This window comes from Anser brachyrhynchus, assembly GCF_964034855.1.
Source record: "Anser brachyrhynchus genome assembly, chromosome: 1".
NCBI lineage: Eukaryota > Metazoa > Chordata > Aves > Anseriformes > Anatidae > Anser > Anser brachyrhynchus.
In genome coordinates, this window is record NC_137694.1 from 122184365 (window position 1) to 122210751 (window position 26387).

The 26387-nt window shown below is 42.2% G+C and overlaps 2 protein-coding genes across 5 annotated transcripts in view; both read right to left on the bottom strand.

Annotated features, from left to right (window-relative positions):
* Positions 1-332: 332 nt before the first annotated feature.
* XK (X-linked Kx blood group antigen, Kell and VPS13A binding protein) lies at positions 333-21204 on the bottom strand. 4 transcript variants are annotated; one of them, XM_080576278.1, is made up of 5 exons: positions 19861-19999; positions 15443-15555; positions 11355-11617; positions 6430-6504; positions 333-4412 (listed from the first exon to the last, which is right to left on the bottom strand). In XM_080576278.1, exons 3-5 carry the CDS (start codon positions 11536-11538, stop codon positions 3586-3588), a joined length of 1086 nt encoding a protein of 361 aa, XP_080432404.1. In that variant the 5' UTR covers positions 11539-11617; positions 15443-15555; positions 19861-19999; the 3' UTR covers positions 333-3585. The 4 variants fall into 4 exon arrangements, with proteins under 4 accessions (XP_080432404.1, XP_080432401.1, XP_080432403.1 ...); XM_080576275.1 differs by lacking the exon at positions 15443-15555 and having other exon boundaries at positions 19861-21204; XM_080576277.1 differs by having other exon boundaries at positions 15443-20003.
* A 127-nt stretch (positions 21205-21331) lies between these two features.
* The window catches only part of LANCL3 (LanC like family member 3), a 39815-nt gene continuing 34759 nt past the window's right edge, over positions 21332-26387 (bottom strand). The window contains exon 9 of the mRNA XM_080576286.1: positions 21332-24725. The gene's annotated coding sequence lies outside the window, so the exon portion shown is untranslated. The remainder of the gene's footprint in view (positions 24726-26387) is intronic.

Below are 26387 nucleotides of genomic sequence, written 5' to 3' on the forward strand. Positions count from 1 at the left end.
ATAAGGTAATGACGATTCCTTTCTGCTTCCCAACGTAAAACAATTAAATACATAACTAAATCTTGACAATAAATAACCTAAATTGATCTTGTTTTTTAGGTCACTTCTTTTAAACCACTAACAGTTTCAGCTGAGATCCCCACCAGCTAAGTAGCATTAGAAGCACCGTTGGATTTAGGTGAAGAACTCTCAAATCAATCACAGATTATTCTGTCAGATTTACTTGAAAACATTTCTTCTACTGTGTGGTACCAGGTGACAGAGTGTTATATAACCTTTAGCTTGGATTTCTGAATGCAGTATACTAAGAACTGACACCAAAACAACGCAAGTTAGTGTTTCAACATTTTAATTCATGTTGTTTTACAAGTATAAAAGACGTACCAGATCTTGCATACTCATATCCATGAACAATCCTTACTGAGCAATCCTTTGTGTGACTCAGGACTACTCATGTGAGTTCAGTTTTTAACATTAGCCCTATACCCTTCCATTGAACATATACACCTCTAACACTGAAAAATCACAGTAAATTCGCAGCAAGACATCACTCTTTCATACACATACATCCTTCCTAGCTAATACTACCCTTCTCTCAGTGCTGCCACTAGGTGTATTGATAATAATACTATCTAGACGGTCACTATCCTGGGAAAAACTGCAACTCCTGGCATTATAGCACACTTCAGAAACATAAGCTTGTCCTCTAAAACACTGGTCTTGATGCAACAGAACATCTTTGTCTCTGACTCCCTCTCATTCCTTCTTTCTACCAGCAATGGCAGCACCGCAGGATCAAAACATACACAAATCAGCTATATGGCTAGTCAATCTGCACGTGATGCTGCGGTGACACGAGGCACAGAAAAAGCAATGGCACTCACTGTTGATGAGGCACAGCAAAAAGAAGGACAGAAAAAGCAATGGCACTCATGTTGATGCTGTGTTTAAACTGTATTTGGCTAGTATTTGGCTAGTCTGTACCTAAGGCAAAACCATATGACAGTGATATAAGCCATACAGTCTTATTTTCAAAACAGTGATTTAAATATTCAGGCTTCTATGCATGCACTTGAGAAGACTAGTATAAAAATAGGAAGTAATATGGTACATTCTCTAAAAATATGCATATACATTAGTCTTCATCATTAGCATGTAAAGTTGAACGGTACTCACTGCATATATATACTGGACTCCTGGCTGTGTCGTTTACAGCTCCCTCCTGTTGACTTCCCTGTAGCATAAGCATTTCACTAGCTGAGGTTTGTGAAGTTTTCACTGTTTCAAGTGGCAAAATCACAATTGGACCATCACTTCCAGTGTCCAAAGTCTGATTTAAAGACTCAAGAGCTCTCTTCTTAGCTGTGAAGTACTTCTACACATGAAGTCACTTTGTTCTCAAAGACTAAAATTTCTCACCTGGGTGCATATGTAGTTAGGCAATGACTTTAATTCCCTGATCATCAACGACCACCCAACTATGAAGTTAGATATTCGGTTCTAAGAATACCTGAATAATTGGCCCCATGTGCTGAACTATGAAGGTTTGGATTTAAGGGGTCACATTCTCACTTGCTCCTTTAACTCACCATTAAAAAAAAAACAAATGGAAATACTCTTCTACATCTAGAAAAGTGCAAGGTAATACTATACTGTACCTTTATGTACAGAAGTGCAGAGAAACACTGTAGTGTCTTCAAGGAATCACTTCACTATTCTAATGCTACTCAGAGAGAGAAGTTAGAGAAGAGATGTTGGGTTTGGGTGACTTCCCCAAATATATCAAGTACATTCCCATAGTAAGCTCATGCCAAAAACTCCTATTACCACCCACCAATAATTTAATGAGATCTACATATACATACCACACACATACACACATTGAGCAAAATGAAAAACATAACTCCATGATAAAACTGAAGTAGGAAGACATTCATTTACAGTGCAGTAAAGGAAAAAATAAAAAATAAAAACAGCTTAGCTCTGTGCAGCGCTGCATGTGACATCTCATTACAAACGACCTCAGACCCCAACTTGAGACGTTTCTAATAAAATGGTGTTGATATCGTCCCTACTGAAGAACGTCTCATCTTCCATAAAGTAGGATGGAAGTTAAGCTGAGGACACTAGAAGGTACTTTGAATGATGAATTGCTTTTTTTCCACGAGCAGCCACAATGTGTCGTGCACAGAAGAAACCCAAGGTGCTAAGCCATCAAAGTGCAAAAAGCTTTCACTTAATTTTTTAAAATGCAGTTGTTTTTGTGTATTTTACTAAATTGTACTTCTTGCCTGTCCACCTGCTAAAGTTTTCTCAGTGATTTGCAAAATACAGAAACACTTTATTTGTGGTGGTGAGATAGTGCATTGAAGAAAAAGTCAGCAACTTCCATTTTATTTCAGATTTCAAGCCTGTGGTAATTCTGAGGTAAAAGAAGCCTGAGGTTTTTGCAGTACTGATATCAACCTAGCCATAATACATCATGGCCTCAAAAAGGACTCAGTCTTTTCTATCTCCACTTAACAAGTCACTGAGTTGCCTGCTTGGTGTACTACCTAACTGCTGACAAACACAGTAGCACTTGTCCCTACTAATTTTAGGCATCTAAAATGGAGACATGGTCAAGACTAGTGGTCAAGACATCTGGTTGACACTGAGAAATAGGCCTCCAGAGAATGATCCGTGTCACCTAAGACAACATTTTAAGATGCGCTGAATCACTCACTGGAGATGTTCCCTGGAGAGCACATACCTGACTAGTTCATACAATCCACCTAGCTTCTAGGTATTTCAAGTCATGTAAAGTGAACCCCACCCTAATACAAGAATAACACAAATAATAAAGTATTATTTAAATGATTATATCAGAACAGTGAGCTATTCCAGAACATTACAATTAATGTGTTAAATTTAATTCCCTTACTAACAAGCAGCAAATATGAAGAGTAAAACAGTGCATAAGCCAATAACCCCTCTGTCCATTCTCAGTAACAGTCACATTTCAGTATTAGTGCTGGCTAATTAGCCGTTTCTTGGCAACCTAGGCAACTGTGCATTGTAGAAGTCAAATTCTTATGCCACAGAGAGAAGAGTTATTTTATGACATTGATTAGAGTGTAAAAAAGTCTGCCATCTGAGGAAAGCAGACCACAGCTATAGTCAATATATAGTCAAAGACTATGCTCTGTTTCCATGCTAGGGTGGCATGCCTTAATGACATCCTATCTGAAATAAAATGCATTTCCTTCCATCCTCAGATTTCCTGAGTAAGATGAGAATCAGGCTAGTTTTTGAAGGATGTCTTCTACAATGATTTCAAATTGAGCACGTGATAATAAAACCATGTCAAAAAGAATCTGAAACACAAGTCCACAAACAATGACTGCTTTCTACATTCATACATAAACACGTACAGGTACACATACCCATAAACAACGTTTTCCATAAAGGTAGGCTTGTCAGTCTTCATGCAGCGTACACCTGCAAGAAAGAAAACCCACCCACAAGACACAATATCCAAGATGCCCAACATTCCCAGCAGGTGACCTGCAACCTTCCCAAGGCACATACTTGTTTCCAGTTATACTAGGCATTGGAAGAAACACTTTGATGATGATTCCCATTTTGAGAATCTGTTGTCTTGTTACTGCTCTGTGATTCATCAGCATTTTCAGATGATTTCAACTCTGCCTTGTCTGTTACTCTGGTGGATTTGAGAGGCTTGCAAACAAAGCAGAGGAACTTGAAACAGGAGAGCAAACCTTCGGTAATGCTGGATGAAAAGAGTTTTTTGCACGGGTGACAGAACTGGTAGAACACCAACATGAAGAGGACAGCCATGCAGTAACCTATCAGGAGCTGCAAGACCAACAACGGGGCGCAGACGTACAAGTAGATATCGGTTTTATAGATGTACCACATCAGCAGGAGGAATGCATTCTCAATGAATCGCAGCATGTAATACACAGTCAGACAGTACCAGTTTTGGGACTTGTTAATTAAGTCAGGATCATTGAGCTTCACCTGCACTGCTGACCAGCAGAACATGTTAATGCCTGCGTACAAGAAGGTGAGAAGGCACAAGACAATGGTGGTGCCGACCCTGCTCAATGCCTTCTCTATGTTCTCGGGAAACGGGGACTTGCTTTGCCAGAAGAGAATCCACGGGTAAAAGAAAAAAACAAAGAAATTCACTAGCACAACGGGGAGAGTCCAGATCTGAAGGACTGAGCTGAAAAGGACCAGCACTATAACCCGTGTAGCAATCTCAAAGCTTCTCCACATGAATATGCAGAGGTAGGCAGCTGGTTTCACACTGATATCGTAATCATCATACTTAATCTTAATAGCCAGGATGTTGCAGCGTAAGGCGCCATATACAATTGACAGGAGAGAAAGGACCATAAATACACCTACAAAGAGAAAAGACAAATCAGAACCGTCATCTTCACAGAAGACATTGCATCAGAGTAATACAGAGATGCAACTAGTTGTCTTCACAGCACTTCTAGGGATTCCTAGCAGGTTAAAAAAACAAAAAATCCATTCCTTGTATCCACTTCTGGGTTCTTACTCTAACCCTGTGTCGCGCTTTGGTCCCCATTTGTTACATTTCCTAGTAGACAGAAAGAGAAAAGGCAGTGAATAAAAATCACAGGTGTCTCCCCACCACCTGCCCAGGACTGTTTGTACATGTACTGTCCTTGGTGATTACACAGCTCAATTTTAAGAGGATGAAAGTTGCTCTCAAGCAGTACTTTCACAGTACTCCCTAAGGCCCTGGGGTGCTACTCACCCTCTGTACAGATGAAGGACTGAGCCACAGAACCTAAAACTTATTAGTTGGGCACGCAGACACCACAATGCTTTTGATGTACTTTGTTGAAGCAAATTGTCTAAGCTCACAGAAGTCTTATGGCATAGAGCTCAAAACTGAAAGTCAAAGCAGTTTAAAGCCAAAGCCATCTGTACCTTTTTTTTTTGGCCTTTGTAGACAACTATTTGCTCACGTATCTATATTGTGATTTCCTATACATGTATTTTCCTTATGCAGCTATCTATATCATGCATTTAAAAACAACATTTCTTTTAAAAATGTCTTAAAATTTAGACCAACTCTCAGTATCTCCCATCTACCCAGTATCCCTCATGCGAAGGTTTCCCTGTATTAATGTTCTGTAGAAAGTAAAGGCAGGGACTGGCTGTTACCTGGCTTCTACTCCAGAAGCAGCAGGGCAGAGCTTTCTGGCACTGCAGAAGGGACTCCTGACTTGTCACATGAAGGCTCAGCCTGCTGTTTTGAGAGTCCTCAGGCACATTAACAGCTGAGTCTCGACAACGAGAACAAAGAGAAGCAGAGTACAGACTTCTGAATTGCCCTGTAACAACCAAGATGCAGCAATGCACAACCTCTGGGCTACAGCACTCTGTTAACTGATTGCCAGGTAGGAGATGTGCAAATTAAAGTGCTGAATTAACAAGCACACTGAGGATGGGAACCAACTAGGAGAAAGTTTATGACCTAAGCAGGTATAGATGTACAAGAGCCCTGGACATACATAATAAACACAGAAGCATCCCAGTGTTCAGGAGTGCTAGCTGTGCATTGTTTCGTCAACATCTGCATACCTTCTATGCAATTTTTACCAACATGCTGATACAAGGGACCAATTTCAGGCAACCCCATGCAATACTTTTAGTTCCAATCTGCATTGTTTTCATGCGAGGAACACTTTAAATTTTAATCAGTTAAGCACAGTAAAAATTATTGTTGTTGTTGTTGTTTTGTTTTTTTTTTTGTATTGTGTGAATGAAACTAGCCAAGCTAACTGGTCATGCTACAGAGCACTATATTGCACCAGACAGAACAAGATAAACAGAGCTGGCAATTCTTGATTATGTCAATTACTTTTGTAATGCTTAGCAGCTAGTTCTTGCTGCAGCCTTTGATTAGTTCATGTCATTATCCAGTACATGAACGAGATTGCCTACTTTGCTATAGCTATTTAACCATGACTATCATTTTTTTCTAATTTAAGTTACTAATTTCTGAGCACGACTTTGAAAGAAACAAGTGTATTTTAGGATCTCTAATAAGTTTCTCACAGATTTTTCCCTTCCTTTTAGCTAAACTCTCTCCCTCAAATGCCTCTGAATTACTTTGGAAAAGAATTAATTCTTTTTATCTAAATTTTGAATAGTACTCAGTAAACTGAAAAAAATGTCATTTTAGATTGTAATTTTGTACGTGCCAGTTTCATGTTGCGTATATTCTCTGAAAATGGTTATTTATTTTCTTGTTTCACACTTAAATTTGTAATGTGCATTTTTAAACGTCTTTCTTACAGTCCTACTCTTGATCTGAGTATTGTTAAACATTAGAAAGCATTGCCTAAATAAGGAAGAGCAAGTGAATGGAGTCAGTAATACCACTGTGGTTCTTTCCAAAGTCACTCCTGTGGCTCCTTTCAAAATCTTTCCTGTACTTTTGTGTTGAGTCTAGAACTGTGAGAGAACAAATAACTTCGATGAGCTAATTAAGCAAAATAATGCTCTGAGAGTTTAAAAAACAAAAGCACACAGAACAAGTAAACCACATACACAAAAAAAGCCACTGTAGAAAGAGTCCTTCTGTCCTGGAACTCAGGCTTATCTTCTGCTTCTGATTCCGTTTTAGGGATTCTCAGTGAATCTCAAACTTGCCCTAATAACTCAAACCTTCTAAAGAGGCACTGCTCCACTGATAGAAACTACATTCATGCTGACTCTGGTTTAGTACTGTAATCCAGTTCAGCTGCTTTTCCAAAAGCTCAGTACTGCCACCAATCTACCAGTTCAAACATCACTTCTAAGTCTGTGATAAAGATGGTTTTAGTCAACCACATACAGAAATGTGGAAAGGTGATGTTATTGTTGCTTTCCCTTATGATCTGTCACTTCTGTGCCTGCTCACGATAAAGGAAAGTATCTTCCTTTGAGAGTTCAAAATGCTTTAACAGTTCTTATAAAGGTGGCATTTCTGTTCTTCCTTCCTACTATATATATAGCAGAAAGCTATACTTTTCTCACAGATCAGAGATGCACAGTCCCAGAATCATTCAGGTAGGCACTGTTTTACTTTTTGGTTTTGTCACTGCTACAACTTTTAATTGAAAAAATGAATCTTTTCCAGCAGAATGATTTTATTTTTAAATGGCAGGAAATCCCCCTTTTGAGATTATTTCGTGTCTGTAAACAACTTTACTGCTGCTAATAGCAATTTAAAATAAAACCAAACACACTTTAAACTTACAAAGGAAACAGATCTTTCACATTTGATACTGCACGCTGTGAACTGGCCTTTTTTCAAGGGTAGTAGGCCAAGTCATGCAATCCTTCCACCTCCAGCCAGCTATTTTTGTCATTTAAAATAACTCAGGTCTTTTCAGCACCTCCTGGCCTTGAGCTTCACCAGGTGGTATTACCTAAGCAAAGCAGTCCTGCTGGCTGTCCAACACTGTGTAAGCAGTCACAAGCCTGATGTCAGCCATACCTTAAATGCAAGGTTTCAGTTGGCTCTAAGACAATGCATGATAGTGACAGATGCTGTAGCATTTAGTACAAAGTGAAGCCCAAATGCAAAAGAGAGACTGTATTGGGTTTACATGGCAAGGTTTTGGTAGCAGGCAGCTGTAGGGGTGGCCTCTGTGAGCAAAGCCCAACAGCTGCCCCATGTCAGAAAAGGGCCAGCTCCAGCTGTCTCCAAAGGGACTCACTGCTGGCCAGAGCCAGGCCAACAGGTGATGTTGTTTGAGCCTCTGTGAGAGCACATTTAAGAAAGGGAAAAAAAAACCCTGCTGTGCCACAGTGGCTGGGAGACAGGAGTGAGAAGCAGCCCCGCAGCCCCCCAGGTGAGTGCAGCAGGAGGGCAGGAGGTGCTCCAGGCAGGCAGCAGCAGTTCCCCTGCGGCCTGTGCAGGGAGAGGCCCCCGGTGGAGCAGGCTGTCCCCCTGCAGCCCATGGGTCCCACACGGAGCAGATCTCCACGCTGCAGCCCGTGGAGGAGCCCACGTGGAGCAGGTGGATGTGGCCTGGAGGAGGCTGCGGCCCATGGAGAGCCCCCGCAGGAGCAGGCCCCGGGCCGGAGCTGCAGCCCGTGGAGAGGAGCCCACACAGGAGGGCTTTATTCTGCTTTTGCAACTCTTTACTCCTCCTCATCTTACATTCTTGGCAGACAGTGAAATGACAATTTTGGACAATGACAGACACTGGCAAGAATCTGATCGTCCAGAATAAAACATCCAGGGAAATTCATTAATGCCGTGAACTACACAAGAAAGACACGACACGGCACGACTATGGTTAACAAGGGATTAGTCAAGGTTGCACATTCCTTTCAGAACTGTTTGATTCAATAGTGGAAGGAATAATGAGTTTCAATCAGATCTAAAAGGGACAAACCATATTACAGAATCATAGGATTACTTAGGTTAGAAAAAACCTCCAAGATCATCAAGTTCAACCATTAACCTAGCACTGCCAAGTCTCTTGTCAGGAGTGGGAGGTGGCATGATGGTAAACAGTTTTAGATTCATGGATGATAGTGTCCTCATTACCACTGATCAAGCAGAATCTACACAGAATAACAGATGAGGTAGTGCAGAAATCCAGAAAAATATAGACTGATGAGAAGACAAGACAAAAAATATCGAAATCAGAAGACAAGAAGAAAAGCATAATAGTTATAACATGGACAAATGTAAAGGAGTGTGTCAAAGAACAGGGAAGTTGAAGAGATCTGAAGTGTGGAAGAAGAGCTGGACTTGCTGCTAATTACTTTGATAATGCTGCAAGATCCAAAAGGCTGAAGTCATGTCTCTGCACATAAGAATCCCCATGTACACATAACAAATAAGCTGAGACTGTGGTATGCATTATTCCTGCTTGCTGTGGAGGCCGAATAATAGTGATGGAAAAAGATATTACTGCCAAAATAAGCTAGCTGAAGAGTGCAGAAAGTCTCAAGACTTCAGAAGGTAAGATACAACAAAAGGAATATGGTTACGGCTTAATTTTTCATTGACTCATAGGATGGTTTGGGTTGAAAAGGACCTTAAAGATCATCTTATTCCAATACCCCTGCCATAAGCAGGGATGCCACCCACTAGATCAGGTTGCCCAGGGTCCCATGGCCTTGAACACCTCCAGGGATGGGGCATCCATGGCTTCTGTGGGCAACCTGTTCCAGTGCCTCACCACCCTCTTAGTGAAGAATTTCCTCCTAACCTCTAATCTAAGTATCTCCTCTTTTAGTTTAAAACCATTCCCCATTGTCCTGTCATTATCTACCCAAGTAAAAAATTGCTCTCCATCTTTTTTATAAGCCCCCTTTAAGCATTGAAAGGATGCAGTGAGGTCCTTTTCTTTTTCAGGCTGCTTGTCCCTGACTCTCTCAGCCTTTCTTCATAGGAGAGGTGCTCCAGTCCTCTGATCATCTTCATGGCCCTCCTCTGGACCCACTCTAACAGTCCCACATCCTTCTGGTGCTATGGGCCCCAGGCCTGGATGCAGCACTCCAAGTGCAGCCTCACAAGGGCAGAGCAGAGGGGGACAATCAACTTCCTCGTCCTGCTGGCCACTCCTCTGTTGATATAGCCCAGGACGTAGTTGGCCTTCTGGGCTGCAAGAACGCACTGCTGGCTCATTTTGAGCTTTTTGTCCACCAGAACTCCCAAGTCCCTCCCAAGAATTCATCAGAACTCATTTTTCTGGTGAATGAGTTCTTATGGACACTGCCATTGTTCTAGATCACTGATTAAGAAAATAAACTTAAACTTATTAAGAAACTTAAACTTATTAAGGAAATAATCAAAATTCTTTTGATTTCTGTATTTTACAATTACACTGGACCTGCTATACAAGTAGCTTCTGGGAGACATGAAGTAAATACTGCATTTCCTGGTGGTGTCTTGCCCTCTCTTTCTATTCATACATATTTCCTGAACTCCCTGGTGAGCCACCTTAGCTCTGGTTGTTTAACTTCACTTCACCCACAGAAGATCACTCATCAGTCTGTGAGAAAGAATTTACCTTGGCAGTGACAAATAAAAGTCAAAAGTAATAGGGAGTTACAAATCATTAAATATGCGTTTTTCTAATGATCTGGAACTCAGGGCTTCTCCTTGGCAATCATGACCAATAAGGTCAACACTAGTTATAGAAGAAACACTATAAAAAGGTGACCTTTCTTAAGCAAATGCCGTCTCCAGCGAAGTGCTTGGAAACCGTGCTAATTACACTGCTCAGCAAAGGATTCAACTGCTTTGTCCTTATCCCAAATTGCAGATTCCATGGTTATTTGAAGAGTCTACCTTAGTTGTGAAGTACTCAGAAACTCAGGAGCAACGTCTTTCAAGTATCAACTGCTATAACGTTAAACAAATACTTTTGTATGAAGACCTTCACCTGTTGTAATATCTCTTTATGCTGACTAACCCTTCAGCATACTTTTGTCTTCCATCCCCTAAGCTGTGAGGAAAACCCTGACATTACTATAAAGGCTTCTTCAAAACAAACAAACAAGGCCTTCAAAAGACCTGTGGCCTCTCAAAGTGTCGTAGCTACAAGAGCCATTTTGTATTTCAGGGGAAATCCTGCATGTTCTCACGGGTGCCAAAGGCCTTTCTCACATCAAAAAGTTGTCCTACCACCACATGGTGCAGGTTCTTCTACTAGCAGCCAGCCACCGAATCAAGATTGTATTTCCACAGAGCTGGATCACATCATGGAGCAAGACGTAAAGAGTCCCACGGAAAGAGAGATGCATCCTGGTAAGTCCGTGTGGTGTAGCATTGCTTTGTGAAGACTTAACAGCTTGGGTCCAGAGATGAGATGGTAACATTTGCATACTAAGTTATGCCTTTTGATTCCAAATTCAGAGTCTGGCACAAGTAAAAACAGTTTGTGGCCTCAGTCACACTGCATTCCTGAAAGTGCACCTTTCATAATGTGTCATGACAAAATATACTCTGCATTGTAACCCAAGGAATTTTCTAGAAAGTTTCTCAGAAGCCAAAAGAAAACAGAGTTGTTTTTTTCTCTTCATGAAGACAGCTCAGTCCCTCCAGCTGCCTCCTTCTCATGCCGTAAGGGCCACTTATCAAATTAACGCTTCTACGGCAACCGAAGTATGCTAAAGGAAATGTTAGTCTCAAACACGATGACATAAACTTTGTCAGCAACACCACTGTCAAAAGCTACCAGATGAAACCATTTGCAGTGTGTTCAGTTCTTGGCAGAGGCAGCTACTCCTGACTGCTGACCCTCCTCCTCTCCCTCCCACCAAATTACGAAGGCAATGACAACAGCTCTACCTACTTCTGGCAGCCGTTATCTCCTGCTGCAGGACACAGATGTAGAGCTGGAGCGTGAGCTGGGGGGCTGAGCCGAGGAATGCCTGGATCACGGAGGCCCTGCTGAATGCAGACCTGTGCGTACACAGCTTGCCTTCGGCCTGGCCCACTTCCTTCTCAACTTCTTCCGAGTACCCATCCTTGGGCATCTGCCTCTTCTTCGTGATGCTGACATACGGCTCTTCGACTCTGCCAGCATGGAAGTAAATGTAAAAGACTTCCACACACCTACAAGCAAATCAGTAAATAGAGTAACAGGAAAAAATGAAACAAAAGCACAGGTCTTCCCACTGCTTAGTATTTTAAGCCGTTTTGTACCAAGTCACTAAGTCTTTTGTTTATAAAGCAAACCTTACACATTTTCTCCTCTTGGTACATTTGTAATAGGACAGATTTTGCTATGCAAAAACACGAACTGCATGTGATGATAGGGCAGTAATCTGGGAGTGCCTTTGGGGCTGCTTGTAGGAATACTTGGACATGGGAAGAGGTTTAGTTGTTTTCTGTGAGCTGCCCTTGTCCTCTGCTGTCCTGTTAAAGTTCTTTAACTACTCATCCACTATAATGTTCATAGTTTCCCAACCCAGGACCCAAGTTGAAAGTGTTTCTTTAGATTCTTTCGCCTTCTGGTGTTATCCATACACCTGTGACACACCAATTGGACACAACAATAAATCCACTTCTCATACCTTTGTCTTAAGCAAAACATCTCGAGACATCAGAGAGAAGCTCAGAGTACAAGTGGGTGCATGCACCTCAAGCACAGCTGGACTCAAACCCTTGCTTGCTCAAGCCCTTGGTCCAAAAATACAAGTAACAAGCAATAGCAGCAATAATGAGAACAAGCAGCTTAGCACCCTGCAACTCATGATATTAGCCTGTTTTAAAAAGATTTAGAAACAGCACCTTTACTCCTTACGTTTGCTTAGATTTATTGCAACATTTAAGAAATATGAAACACAGTCTCGCAAAAATATTCTAAATAAGAAGATGCAATGTTTTCAGTTCCTGCAGTTCTTCATTTTTTAAACACTGATGATCCAAACCCTGTTTATGTAGCTCTAACTTGCCACACATTAACTTCCAAGGAAAAAAAGTTGTGCCAGTACATACATTTCTATTCACAAATTACATATTGTTTTAACATATTTTATTAAATGTTGCCTCTACCCATGCATGGAGAATAACCCATATGTTAGGGGGGGAATGCAAAAGGGATGAAGGGGTTGGCATCAGCAAGTGCTACAGCAGTGAGGATAATACAGCTCCCTGGGTACTAAAGAAGAAAATGCAGCCTCAGGCAGACTTCTGAAAGGAAAGTTTCTGAAGCTTCCTTCCAACAATCAATTTTAGACTAGCAGAAACTCTACAGACACTATTCTAAAAGAGTCCTGTGGTATGAAAGTGTCAAGGTTGGGCTTTGGTGTCAAGCAGGAACCGAACCACTTAAAGGAACAGTCAGCATTGTCTGAGAAATAATAATGAGCAAGTATCTGCTGAGGTATAGGCAAGGTCGCATGATGAGGGGGAAGAGAGAGGAAAGAAATGCTCTATTTCTCTCACATTGCATAGGGTCCTGAAGATACAGAGCCTGCTGTGGAGAAGTCTCTATATAGCAGAAACATAAAGGACAAACAGTATTGGCTACTGAAAAAAAAATTATCCTCCGAAACCCAAACCCAATGTGGACAAAACCTATTTTGTCTTTTATGCCTAGCACTGCCACTTCAAAACGAAAACCAACTGATGTGTGAGCTGCACAATTAATGATGGATGGCTTCCACTGAAGCTCTCTCCCAGCTGAGAGAGGACTTCAAGGGGAGTGGAAACCTCAACTGCACGGGCACTCTGTGACACCACTTCTAGTCACAGCTCTTCTCATGGCTGGACAGGTATCTCGTCATCTTCTGGTGTAGGCATCATCCTCTGATGAGGACTCAGCTGTCTTCTTTCTCTCCATGGTGCCCTACTGAGGTTCATCTCTCCCTGGTTGCCTCCATAGATAATAGCTGCTGGAGTGTTTTCTAGGTCAAATTTGGCCAATGTATTTTTGTAATGTACAAATAAGGCTCGTCTTCTATTTCAAAGTATCTCACAATTACAAAGCATAGACCTACGCTCGCCTCAGACTATTAGCTTTCATTAAGTTTTCAGCTTTCCCCACTCCTCCTCACCACCCCCCAGCAACCGCCAATTCAGTCTTTTGGAGGAAAGCCTTTAGAGGCCTTTTAGAGTGAAGTCTGCAGGCTGATCTCAAAAGCAGCACTGATAAAAATTCATTTTCCCCCCTAACTGGACCACTCGCAAGTTTCAACTGCTCTAGATGGAGAGCAGTTTCAGTACACTGTAGTACTATCCTTGATTCAGTAGGCTTTGGCTACCATGCTCACTAAAAATATCTGAAAGGCCTGGTGCGCTGGAGGCTCCATTCACAGTGGTGACTTTCTATTTTTTCTTTGTTAAACTTTTCAGTCCCTGCCAGCTTTGTTCCATGTGAGAGAATCCATACAGCCAAAAATAAAGTGTGAAAAATTAATAAAGCACAATAGCTTATGAAGCCAGCAGAGATTCTGAAAACAACAAATTGATTTTATTCCAAAAGAGAGGTCCCAGAACATTTATGTCCTGCTTAGTATTCACCACCATCTATTCATCCTGAGCTGAGGGCAAATCTGAAGCTATTACGGAAAATGAGATCTCAGCATCAGCCTCTGAACTCTTGCAGTGTATGATTAAAAGCAGATATAGCTGAGGGACCCATCCAACAAATTTGAGGTAATCCCATAAAAGAGGTGATAAGATTCACAGTATTTGCTACAGTCAGTAGTCCTATTACCAACAAAAAGATAGGTTTTGGAGCAAGCATTTGATTTGTATTTATTAGCTAGGTATTAAGGAACAGTATATTGGCTCCGCGTTTATGATGGGAAATTTTTATTTCCATGGAGGAAAGCAAACGTTTCCAATACAGCGTGAAATGAACGGTCTGATCAGCACACCTTACAGCCAGAGGGGACTTTAACCAGTACAACAGAGCAATACAAATGATATGAGCAAGCACTCAGACTTCACCAGTAGTGATGCCCATCTTCTCTCAAGTCCTAACCATCCCATACAAGAGTGTATCTGGAGGTGATGCCTTCTGGGGCCCACAACAAATACATTCAAGACTGCACCTGGTGCCACAGCCCATGCAGAAGCTTCAAGCTCTTCTACAGAATGGGGAATTCCGGAGAAGACCCCATTGATCACTGTTCATTGTTGCTCTGGAGGAACAGGAGTGGGACGTCCCAAGTTCTGCACAAACCATTTCCTGCAATTCAGGGATGTTTAGGGCCCTTCAGCAGATCCTCATACGGAGTCAAGCAGAAGGCCTTCAGCTTGGAAGTTACACAGGATGCAAAGCAATGACAGCTGTAGTACAGGCTAAGAAGGAACTAAAATTAATTCAAAGAAAAAAATTATCAAACCTACTCTCCACACTGGAAGTTAAGAAGTGGGAAAAAGATGTGCTGCTTTCTCCTCTGTTGCCGAATCTTGGCAGAGGGAAGAGCTGTACTTTTTCAAGGGTCCTGATGGTGCTTGCAAAGAGTGATTCAGCAGCAACACTTTCGTCTTCCACACTGTCTGTAGGAGGAATAATCCTATGCCTGTTAAGAGCAAGCACCTCATTCCCTCTTTTAATCATGGATGCGTGGGATTTAAATACAGGCAAAATAATGGTGCTATGGAGAAGGAGCAGGCAATGAAGACATGGAACTTCCCACATCCAACAAGTGCTCCAAGAGCAAACATCCATTTGAGAGGCCTACCCAGATATGTTCATTGCAAATGTACAAATGGATTTCTCTGACGAATCCATTTTAGCAAATCCTTTTTCTTTGGCGAAGCGTGCAAAAAGACTGATCACGCCTACAGAATTACTTATCTGTGTCAGACAAAGATTTGTTCTCATTTTTCTACCTTCCAACTGCACTGACTTTCTGTTCATCGCATCTTGGACACCTAACACACCTGCTCAAGAATAAAGGAAAAATAAAAACAAAAACAAACCTGAAGAGGGTCTAAGGCATATTCATCCCATCTGGAAAAGAGGGAGACGCACCAACAGTTGTAAAGCTTAGAGCTAGCTGAATCTCCTAAAGTCACGTCTGCCAATGGTAGTCCTACAAGGAAAAGAGTTTTTTAGACCTGTGCTATTCTGAACTATAAAGCAGGTCACTAGGAAAGAGAGACCACCCACAGGAGACAATGCTTCTGCACAGCAAGACTTATTAAGCTAAAATGGTGAAGATAATGCGTATTAGATTTCCAACTGTAGAATTATGTCCCCAAAACATTAATAACTGATCATTTCAGCCTACCAGTTATTATTAACCTACCTATTATTTCCTACAGCTCACAGATATCTAACTTTAGCCATAACAACTGCTCCTCTGGCAGTTTGACTCAAACTTCCTACTACCTCTCCTTTGCTGCTGTCCGCATGGTACATATGTGCACATCATTTTGTTTCTCCTTATGAAACAAAGCCTGGTCCCATTAAAAATCTATACTGTATATCCTTGTCCCATTAAAATCTGGGGAAAACAGTCATTACTATTCAATATATGGGTCTATTTTATTTGCTTTCAATTTTTTTTTCACAAGAGAAGTTCACCTGGCAGACGGAGCCAACTCCATGACCACAAGTCCTGTCTGTCCAAGTCTGGTGGAAATCTACGTTCCTTACCTCACTCCCTTCACCTATCAACAGCTTGCAGAATAGAAAAGGGCAAACAAGTTAACAGGGGTTTCTGTGGCACCCTTCATGAAGAGTTATTTGCATTTTGAACAAATCCTTAGGTGCGGAGCAATACACTAGCAAAAATACATCCAGTGTTTTTTTGGAATTGTTGCAGTACCTGAAATCTTGAGACAATATTGGTGTTATAGGTGCTGTACAAATGAACAGAGAACAAAGAGACAACCCTTGGTCCAGGAGAAGCCAGTAATAAGCCAAAAAGATCATTGCAGTCTTTTCCAAATAAAATAAAAAGGTCTTCAATCTCTCATTGAACTTGGCTATCATTTTAAGTCATCTTTTGTGTTGTAATTTATTTTGTATGGTAAAGTAATCTCATCTGAGAAAAAAAAAAGAAAGAAAAGAAAGAAGAGAAAGTATACAAACATTTTCTAAGTATCCAGACGCATCACTGCATTCATGAGAAGTGGCACCAACCCGAAATGCTGCAGGACTCCCCCCCCAGTGCCCAGAAATCTGCAGTCAATTCGTTCAGCCAACTACTGCGAGTTGTCTCTGGCAGCCTACGCCCTGGAGATCTGCGTCAGGGCACCAGAGGGGATTAGGAATTTTACTCCACAAACTGCTCTGACTTCATAGAGACACTGTTCGTAGGGGGAGAAGGAATTAAGAAGGGCAGGCGAACAGCACTCTTCAGGTACAGCACGTGACCTCTGCAGGACGAGGGGAGCATCCTAATTTTAGTGCTTCCAGCGGCAGGCCAGCGAGTGCCTCGAGAACAGGTGGAGCGTGGGTGTCTGGGGAAAGCGGCGGCATGCAAGAAGGTTTCATAAGAGAATATGCTTTTTTTCTCCTGTAACACAGAGGATTCAAAATAGGCCGGACCATTTGGCTTGCTAAGCTAAATACAATCCCTCCCCTACCAAGACATTTCCATGCTGTTCTCCAAAATTCAATCTTAATTTTTAGGAGAAAGAGAAAGGGGAGAAAAATTTCTTCATGATCTTAAAAGGTAGACGTCTCCCACATGTACACGTGCTGTCTGTCAACCAGTGCGCTGATGTTTGAATATTTGAGTCTGAACAGAGAAACACTAAATACCCTGTATCGTGCCACAAACCCAAGAGAGATGGTTAAAAAGCTAACGTTGGCTTTCTTAAGGTCAGCCAAAGCAGACCGGCCTCTATTGAATTATACCACCCTGTGCAGCCTCCAGGCTATTTAGCGTTTCCTTCTGATGTCGCAAGTGCACAAAGCCTGCGACAGCTCTACCGTCTGTGTCCTGTTTGAACTAATTTGACCCAAAAAACATGCTGGGCTGTGGAAGAGAGGTGTAAGACCCCCACTGACGAGGGACCGAACACAGGAGATAGCATGAGGCTTTGTGCTGTGGCCACAAATTCTTGGGATCCAACAGAGCTCACAGTGCACCTCAGCTGGCTCTGTCTTGTGTCCTGGTGTGTATTTTGGATAGAGGCGATAAAAGGCTATCATTCAGAACAGAACATCCAATTTTTTCCCCCTTTTCTTCAGTCCTTAGGGACTACTGGGTATAAGTAGCTTTGAATTAAAACAAACAAACAAACAACAACCAACAACATAGGACAGAGACAGAGAGAAACAAGCCAGCAGCCCTTTTTAAAACAAGGAAGCAGATGACTAACAGCATCAGGGCTCTCTCATTCAATGCACCAAGGTTTGCCTACACGGATGGGACCAAATGGCCTCAGGGACACTGTTTCTCTTCAGCTCTCAGTGGTAAAAGCCACAGTGAAGTGATAATACAGCAACATGTTTTGCCTTCTAGCTATCCCCCTCCACTTGTGTACACTCCAGTCCACACAAGACAGTAAGCCTACTGTGCAAATCGGGGAATGGTGACATATTTCACGTGCTGAAAACACTTGAGCATTCCCAGCTTTGATCTACACTTGATGCGAATTGACATGTTTCCTCTTCTGCCACACAACAGTGTTTAGTGGCAGCAGAAGGGAAGGCAAGGCAGAGGAAAACAAAGTCCCTTACTGTCCATCTCAGACCAACCACTTCACCTTCCCACCCTCCTGTAATGTATCCTGTGAGTAGATACATTTCTCTGAATCCAAAGAGGTTGTTTTCTCCGAAACTTCCTCTTAATTTGTAGAGTCCTTGCAGCCTTTAGCTGGAAGCAAGTTTTTCAGGTGGCATGTGTACCACCTTCTTTTAATTAATAATTATAATTTTGGTTATCCCGGGGCTAGAGAGAGGCTGATTCATACTGCCTACACGATGCCATGGGACCTGTGGCACGGGCACACCACAACACCTCCAAACTCTCTGGAAATGCTGAGGTAGCAGATATTGGAGGAGGTGCACACACACTCACTGCAGCCTTCATGGACACGAGAGGGCTCCCAGATGCCCACTGGTTTCACAGCAACGACTGTGGCTGGGAGTTCACTGACAGCAGAAAACATTTCCTATGTGACACGTGGCTCGTGTTGTAAATAGATAAGCTTACTGTTGAGATGGAAAGGAAAAGTGAAATCACGCTTGGATAAGGCTGAAGCAGAAGTCTACATCTCTTCCAGAAAATTAGAAAGAAAAATTTCTAATTTGTTGTTGCTGTTTATGTCCTTAGTTACTTCTTCACATCTTGCAGCTTCCCATGACAGTCGTTCCAGCAACTGTTTTAGAAGGGCAAAAATCCTTAACAACCTCTTTATTTTGAGAGTTCTCTTTGGGTCCACTCCTGTTTTCCAAAGATAAAAATAAAAATGTGCAAGTATTTTGTTCTTCGCTTTTAGAAAGCCAGAGCTCTTCAAGAACCTGTTATGCCATAACACAGTAATTGTTACGCCATAACATGGTAATCTCTTTAAAGTATTAACAAAAACAAACCAGCCAGGGATACAGAGGAATTCAATGGGTTTTTTTTTTGTGAAGTGTAAGACGTTCTGAAACACCCAAGCTGTTCGCCCTCATCAGTTTGAGCTTAACAAACCTCCCATCTCCTCGCCATCCGGGAGTTTCAAAAAGCTGGGGACACTTCCCCTGACCTCCGCTCCACAGATACCGCACTTATTCCTCTTGTCTTTTAAAGATCTGACCACAAATTGGAAATGAAAATAAATTCCCAAATAAACTGCAAACGAAAGCCCCCAGCCAATGTTTTGTCGTAGGTTTTCACCAACTCTCTAACTTTTAATCTGCCTTTTTTTTTTTCTTTTCCTAAGGGCGTTTTCCATCAGTTGGACTCAGGTTGTAAAATTCTGCGAGGCGACTTGGGGCAGCTCGGTGCCCGAAAGAAGAGACCGGCTGGGGCACTACCAGCATTTCCGACACGCTGGGACCCTTGCTGTCCTGTTAAAGGGGAGACTGAGCAAGCCTTCCCTTCCCTCGTGGAAGTAACCTTGGGGTATGCAGCTACGGATGAAGCAGCAGCGAACAAACACAGCCAGCGCGCGGCTTATCTCATCTGCGAAGAGCCACCCGGGCAGAAGCTACGCGCAGAAAACACCGAGAAAAAAAAAAAAAAAAAGCCAGAAGGAAGGAAAGCAACAAAACACGCACTGTAGGGCTCTGCAGGGCCACAAAACTCCTGCCCCCAGCCCCTGGGCAGGGTCTGCGCCTCTCCCCCCCGGCAACACGCCTTTCGGTGCCGCCCCGGGGCTCGCAGGCGCCGCCACCCTCCGCCCCCCGGGGCTCCCCGCAGCCCCCCAGCAGGACCGGGGGGTCCCTCACCGACCTGACGAGGGGCCCGAGCTGCAGGAGGTGCAGCAGCAGCACCAGCGGCCGGTCGCGGCTCACGTCGCGGTGGATGAAGACCAGGCTGAGCTGCACCAGCGCGCAGGGCAGCAGGGCGAAGAGCAGCGTCAGCCACTGCCACATGCGGTCCCCCGCCGCCCGGTACGCGCCGCTCAGGCACAGCGCGGCCGCCGTCTCGGCCACGAACAGGACGACGGAGACGAGGACGGAGCCGGGGAATTTCATCGCCGCAGGCGCAGCCCCGGCCCGGCACACAGACCCGCGCACCGACCGACCGACCGACCGCCACGCAGCGCGGCCGCCGCCCGCCAGAGGGGGCCGCAGGGCCCGCGGCCGCCGCCCGGCCCCGCCGCACCCCCCTCAGCTTCGCCTCGGCTTCGCCTCACACGCCCCTGTGGCCACAAAACCCGAAGGATGGCCCGCGACAACCGCTGGGCGGTGGTGTGCTCGTCCCACAGCTTTCCACTTCACCGGCAGGGGCCAGGAGACGCCTCCTGCCCGTCCCTCTCCCCTCCAGAGCTCTGTGGTGGCTCGGGATGTGCCTCGGGGCACCCTGCGGGTGGCAAAACGAGTAGCCTAAGGGGCAAGGCAGGCCTCTCCATAACATCCCGAATCTAAACACCTGGAGAGATATAACACCCCGAATATAAACACCTGGCAAGACACAAAGCTCCTGAGGCATCAGGTCGGGCCTGCACGTTGCGCCAAGGAGGGGTCTTCAGTCGCTGCCTCTCGGCGCAGACCCTCGGTCCATGCCCACCAGGCTCTCCCTTCTGAGCTCCTCTTTCTCCTGGCTGGTGCCCAGGTAGCTGCGGATCTGCTTGTACACATCAGCTAGGAACCGGAGAGCTAACAGGAGCACGCAGGAAAGGCAAAGATGTGGAGTCTGGGATCCTTTTAGCCAATTAATGGCATAGCACCAATAGCTACTTCTGCATGCCAGCTAATATTCTGTAATGCTACCTAGGTTGTCACCAGATTTATAGAAAAGGTGCCAATAACACTTTGTTTGGGACGTTTCTTGAACCGCCTCTGCACTGGCAAGTCACGAGTGCCATCACTCACCTCTAGCTGAGCTCAGCTGATGGTGGCAAAGGGGCAACTTTGTTCTGGGTGTACCTAGGTCATTGTGGTGCTCTGGTACTGGGATCAGAGGGCTTTTACTGGGATATAAGCAGGGTGAAAATAAACAGAGCGACAAGCTTCAACCCACAGGCCGAAAGCAGCCTGTCTTCTGTTATCTCCTGTGACGCAGCCATGGGACAGTTCTGCTGAATCACTCAATGCAGCCTGGATGTTTTACCTAATTCTCACATAAATGATTTTACCTTTGATAACACAGTACTGCTGAAAGCCCTGGAGCCCTAAGTCACTGCTCCAGAAAGAAAAGTTGCCGGGAAGAGAAGGAATTGACCGGAAAATGAGGAATTAACAAATCCAACACAAAATCATACTGTTCAAAGTTGGACTTTTATTTAAGGCAAAATATAGTCACAGCTTTAATATTAATATTATGGATATACACAGTTTGTTCTGCCACTATGAAGCTTAGTATTATCTCTGCTTTTAAAAAGCTATAAAATCTATTTTCTATCATAATCTACAATACAAAACTAATACAATAAACACATTCTGAAAGATCACAGTGTTTAAAACATTAGAAGAGCAGGGGTCCTGCTTTTAAACAATAAGGTGCATTTCTAAAGAATCAAATCACCTTGATTCTAAAGGGACTGTACCACAGTATGGCTGCGAATGGCTGTTACACTGAGACATGAATCTAGGGTGCAGCATGTACTCAAATCAACACTCTATGTTGGAATATATTGAATATTCAGGTGTTGCCAACACAAACTAGACGTGAAATTACACCCTTTATTGGTAATGCCATTTAGTTTCCTGTACTTCTAATTGGTATTGGCTTTCATGCATATTGCAGACATACTGAGTAAAAATGGGTGTAAAACTGCTATCAAATAGGGCCCTGCATATACAAGCACCTGTGCTTTCCTCGTACCATATGAACAAGTCTCACTAATCCCGTGGGACTCACGTTGAGAAAAGCCTGCAGGTTTGGGGCCCAGAATGATGCAATTCTGCCCCAGCTTCACACATGTGGAAGGCCCTAACCTCGCATGCCTGAAATCAAGTGGAGGTTCACCATTGAGATCAGTGGGTCGCATATCTGGTCCCGAAAATGAGAGCACAAAGCTGAAACAGTAGCAGAATTAGACTGTTAGAAATATTTCTTCTCTTGTGTGGTCATGGTAATGAAGACAAAAACAGAGCCCAGTTTCAGGTCAGACAGCCTTTCTCTTCTGTATGAAGTAGGAATAAATATTTGAATAAGATTTGTTTTCTGTTCACTACAGGTTGTCATTAACTTCAGGACTTCTGGTAGCATGTGTGAATCGTAGAATCACAGAATGGTTTGGGTTGGAAGGGACGTTAAGGATCATCTAACTCCAACCCCCCTGCCACAGGCAGGGACACCTCCCACCACACCAGGTTGCTCAAAGCCCCATCTAACATGGGTATGTATAGTCATGCAGTATTGTCGATGAATATCACTGCATTATAAAATATCTTTTATTCAAATATCATTTTACCACTAGTCAAAATAAGTTTTTAATGATTTTTTCTGCCATTTTAGTTGGTATTGCTGTGCTTGACCTAAATGCCTCCACCTTCTCTTTGGGTCATGCAATGAACAAAGCCAAGGGACCCTCCTTGTACATGTTAAACATAAATGCAGCTGTAAGTATTTTCAAACAGATTGCTGTTTATAGATTAACTTTTTTTTCCAGAGTGAGCGTGATGTAAAGTTTTAAATATACAGAGTACAGGACCAACAGTGACATCAATGACAGTATAAATATATCAGAAAATTTATTAGGTGAAAGACAGGTCAAAAAGTTTGTGCATGTTGGCTTTCTCCCTCTTTTTTTTTTTTTTAACCGTATAAGCATTGATAATGTACATCACTTTTATTCCATTAAATGATAGGAGTAGGCAGTAGGTTCAGCTACAGGCAATTCCTTCTTAGGCAGATTTTTTTTTCAGCATATGATGACTTTGCTGTAATGACAATGAAGAGTTCAAGGCAGCTATAACCTGTTGAGTACAGCGCATACTGTACCACAGCAAACTGTGCTATTCTCTTGGAAAATGCCTATTCACATCCCTAAACTGCTGTATTGTTTTGTGGACCCTGAGCATTTTTGGGTTATGGCTTTGAAGTATGTTGTTCAGTAATGTGATTTTTGGTCATTTTCTTATTTATTTTTAATTTAGCTTTATGCCGCTTCCTACTTAATCCAGGACATCTCTATATAAACTCAGAGCAATCTGAAGTGTGCTGTTAGACAACAATTGCTCATCTGTGTAATTCTTCACAGGAAGATTACTCTTTAAAATCCACAGAGCAATTCTTACTCCTGATATACCAGTTTTCCTACAGATTAGAATATGCACTCATGTTGGTGAATATTCAATGTATGTAGGAAATTACTGCACCTGAGATTTATTTGGCAGACCTCTGAGATACACTCTGTCCATGGATCTTATAGGACAAAATTTCAAGACAAATAACAAGGTTATATTCTCAAAATGCATGCATATGTTAATATAGTTTGCTGTTTGCATAAAACATGCAATATCTTGGCAGATGCTATAACTGTATATGCAGGTAATGCTTGACATACAAAAAACTGATTGCTCATGAAAGTTTCCATTTTCACACATTGCACCTGTATGTTTCTGAATATATCAGATACCTACATTTATTTTTTTCCATGGGATTTTTTTTAAGTCAATATTATCATATTCACTGTATGTCCATGTAATTATTATTAGAACACCAAAGTGGCATTACTTAATTTCACTGAGTGGCGATGAGGGTGACCACTTCACTTGCATTCATTTGTGCATATTTCCTAGAACTATTTGAATGTGTATTTGGGGAGGTTTGGTTATTTCACTTATTTCTGACTGAGATACTAGAGAAGTGAACGTGTTCCCTAGAAAGTCTCCCCCTTTTGTTTTATTTAATGATGCATGTCATCGGTTACAGTTATTTTACAATATAACGATTTTTCCTTAGCAGTTGGGAAACGGCCAAGCCAGTGAGAAGAGACCACCTGGGAGTGTAAAAATAATGTAATGCAAATAAGTGGAACACTCCTCTTTGGAAAAATCAATTGATCTTATTTTCAAGAATAAAAGACCCAGGCTGCTTGTTTAGCCTTCCAAAGTTAAAAGTCTTTCCATAGACTGGGAGAGAAAGGCAGGGAAACTGAAGGAAACAACAGTGCAAACATAGCAGATATTGAAAGCAGTGGCACAAAACAAAAACATTATCATGCTGGGAAGTTGTAAATGGCAGGGAAAAAATAAGATATATTCATATTAGAACTGTACTGTTGCTGAAACGGATTGCATGTGGCTATATGAATCCTAAAATCACTAAATCTTCACATCACAGATCTAGTTTCCCTCAAAATTATTCTATGACAGTAATTTATGGATGACCTACCAAAAGTCATGAATAGCATATAGCTCTTTAAACTGCTCTGTAATCTACAGCTTTACTCACAGACAGCACCACACAAACACAGGTACATCACAAATAAGCACCAATACCAGCACGATGCATCCCTTTTGCTTTAACTGCATAATCAGAAATACTATTATATCACTTAAATTCCTATTGCCTACACTTTAGAAACTTAACACAGTAGAGAGACTAATGTGCAAATGTGACTCGTAACTTGTGTTTTACACTTTTAAAAGAGGCTTCTCAAGTTTCTGGTATCACAGTCTTTTGTCACAGCACCATGGCACAATCTGTTCAGAAATACAATTTTTCAGTCTATTAGGCTTGGTTTTGGAGCAGGAGGAAGCAGCATCCAGCTGAGAATATCTAGCGAAGGACACGTAATTGATTTCCCCAAGCAGTACGAGAGGAACACAAAGGACCTTATTTTTTATCACACTAAAAAGTGCTGATGGCTCTACTCAGGTTGCTGTCTTGTCCATGCATTTAATGCAACAAATAAAGGTTGCAACAGCGTATATGTAAAATAGTAAAAGGGAAAAATAGCAATTAGAAGATTAAAAGTAGGAAAAAAATGGAAAACTGTGCCCATTTAATGAGTGGTATTTTCAGATGAGCCCTAGGGTATACTGACACTGTTCAGAAGCTGTGACTACAGCACATACCTTAGTCCAATTGGATCAGATAAGAAAAGCAACAAAGCTGTAAGAATGAGCTCAAACTGACACATCCAATGTGACAGATGAGTCACTGTATTCCAAGATTTTACACGATGTATCCTATGAGACTGGATGTTTATGTTACTATTATTTATATCTTAAGTTTCAGTAAACACACTTTGTGTGTTGCTCTTGGTGACCTCAGTGCTGAACTTGTGTAATTTGCAGAGAGATATGTGGGACCTAGATTTTGAAAACTGGGTGGTTGCATGGGTTTTCTCATTGCTGACCTTATCAAGTGAGTATTTTCTTTCTCATAGGATTAGTATCAAATGAAGCCAAACACATGGCTTCATATGTGGAGAAGGGTTGCAGACACAGAAGATTGTTTTGCTGGTGCTGCAGAAAACACCACAGAGCAGATCTGAACCTTCTCTGAACCTAAATCAGAAGAAATTAAATCTACAAAGAGACATGGGGTGGGGGTGGGGGGAGCACCAGAAAACTGGCACTGAATTCTTCAGATAGATTTTCTGCCATTTAGAAGAATTATATTAAAAGATAAATGACGGTTGGAAGTTAGGCATAATAAAATAGATTGATTTTATCTACTACTGTTATGGTAAATTTTAACATATATGTGGTGTATGTTACAATATCAGCATTCATGACCTGGTCAGGGTCTAAATTACTGTATTTTTTTATTGTGCTCTAGACTTACTGAGGTTTTGGCAAAGGTTTTCTCCTTCAAGCATCTCCTGACAAATAAATGAATAAATGGATGCAATTAAATGCTTTGGCATAATGAAAATTAAGAAGTAAGTGCTGGGGACAAAATCAAAAGGTCACGATTACTCTGCTGATCGGCGTAGATTCTGTTAAGGCTTAATTTTTGTTTGTTTGTTTGTTTTTTGACTGTGTAGTTATCCGAACACTAGGCTTTTTATTTTATCTATTTTTTTACGTTTGCATCTGTAAATAAAATAATTGGCAATAAATGTAGGATTGCAACAGCCTGTGCCAGATTGTGGCAGAACCCATTTCTCTATCTTATGATAAGATAGAATACAATTGCAATAGCCGTCTAAACACTCTGACACAAATGTTACTTACATATTTTAGCTGAGTGCCATGACCCTGCAATACAAATTGAGACCAACAAGTTGTTGATCATGGGGAAAAAGTGGATAGGCCAAGTGTTACCTTCCTTAATCTTTTGTGTAAAAAGTTTCCACTTATGAAATAGATTAGCCCTATGCATGACAGTAAGCAACTAGAGGAGAATCCCAACGG

Excerpts from the sequence above, each read along its gene's own strand:
- XK (XM_080576275.1), bottom strand. The coding sequence starts at position 20,105 with ATGAAATTCCCCGGCTCCGTCCTCGTCTCCGTCGTCCTGTTCGTGGCC. Across the intron at positions 11,618-19,860 it reads CAGCTCGGGCCCCTCGTCAG|GTGTGTGGAAGTCTTTTACA; the intron begins GTCGGTGAGGGA and ends ATTTGCTTGTAG. Across the intron at positions 4,413-6,429 it reads CTTTGGAAAGAACCACAGTG|GTGTATTTATGGTCCTTTCT; the intron begins GTATTACTGACT and ends TTCTCTTTGTAG.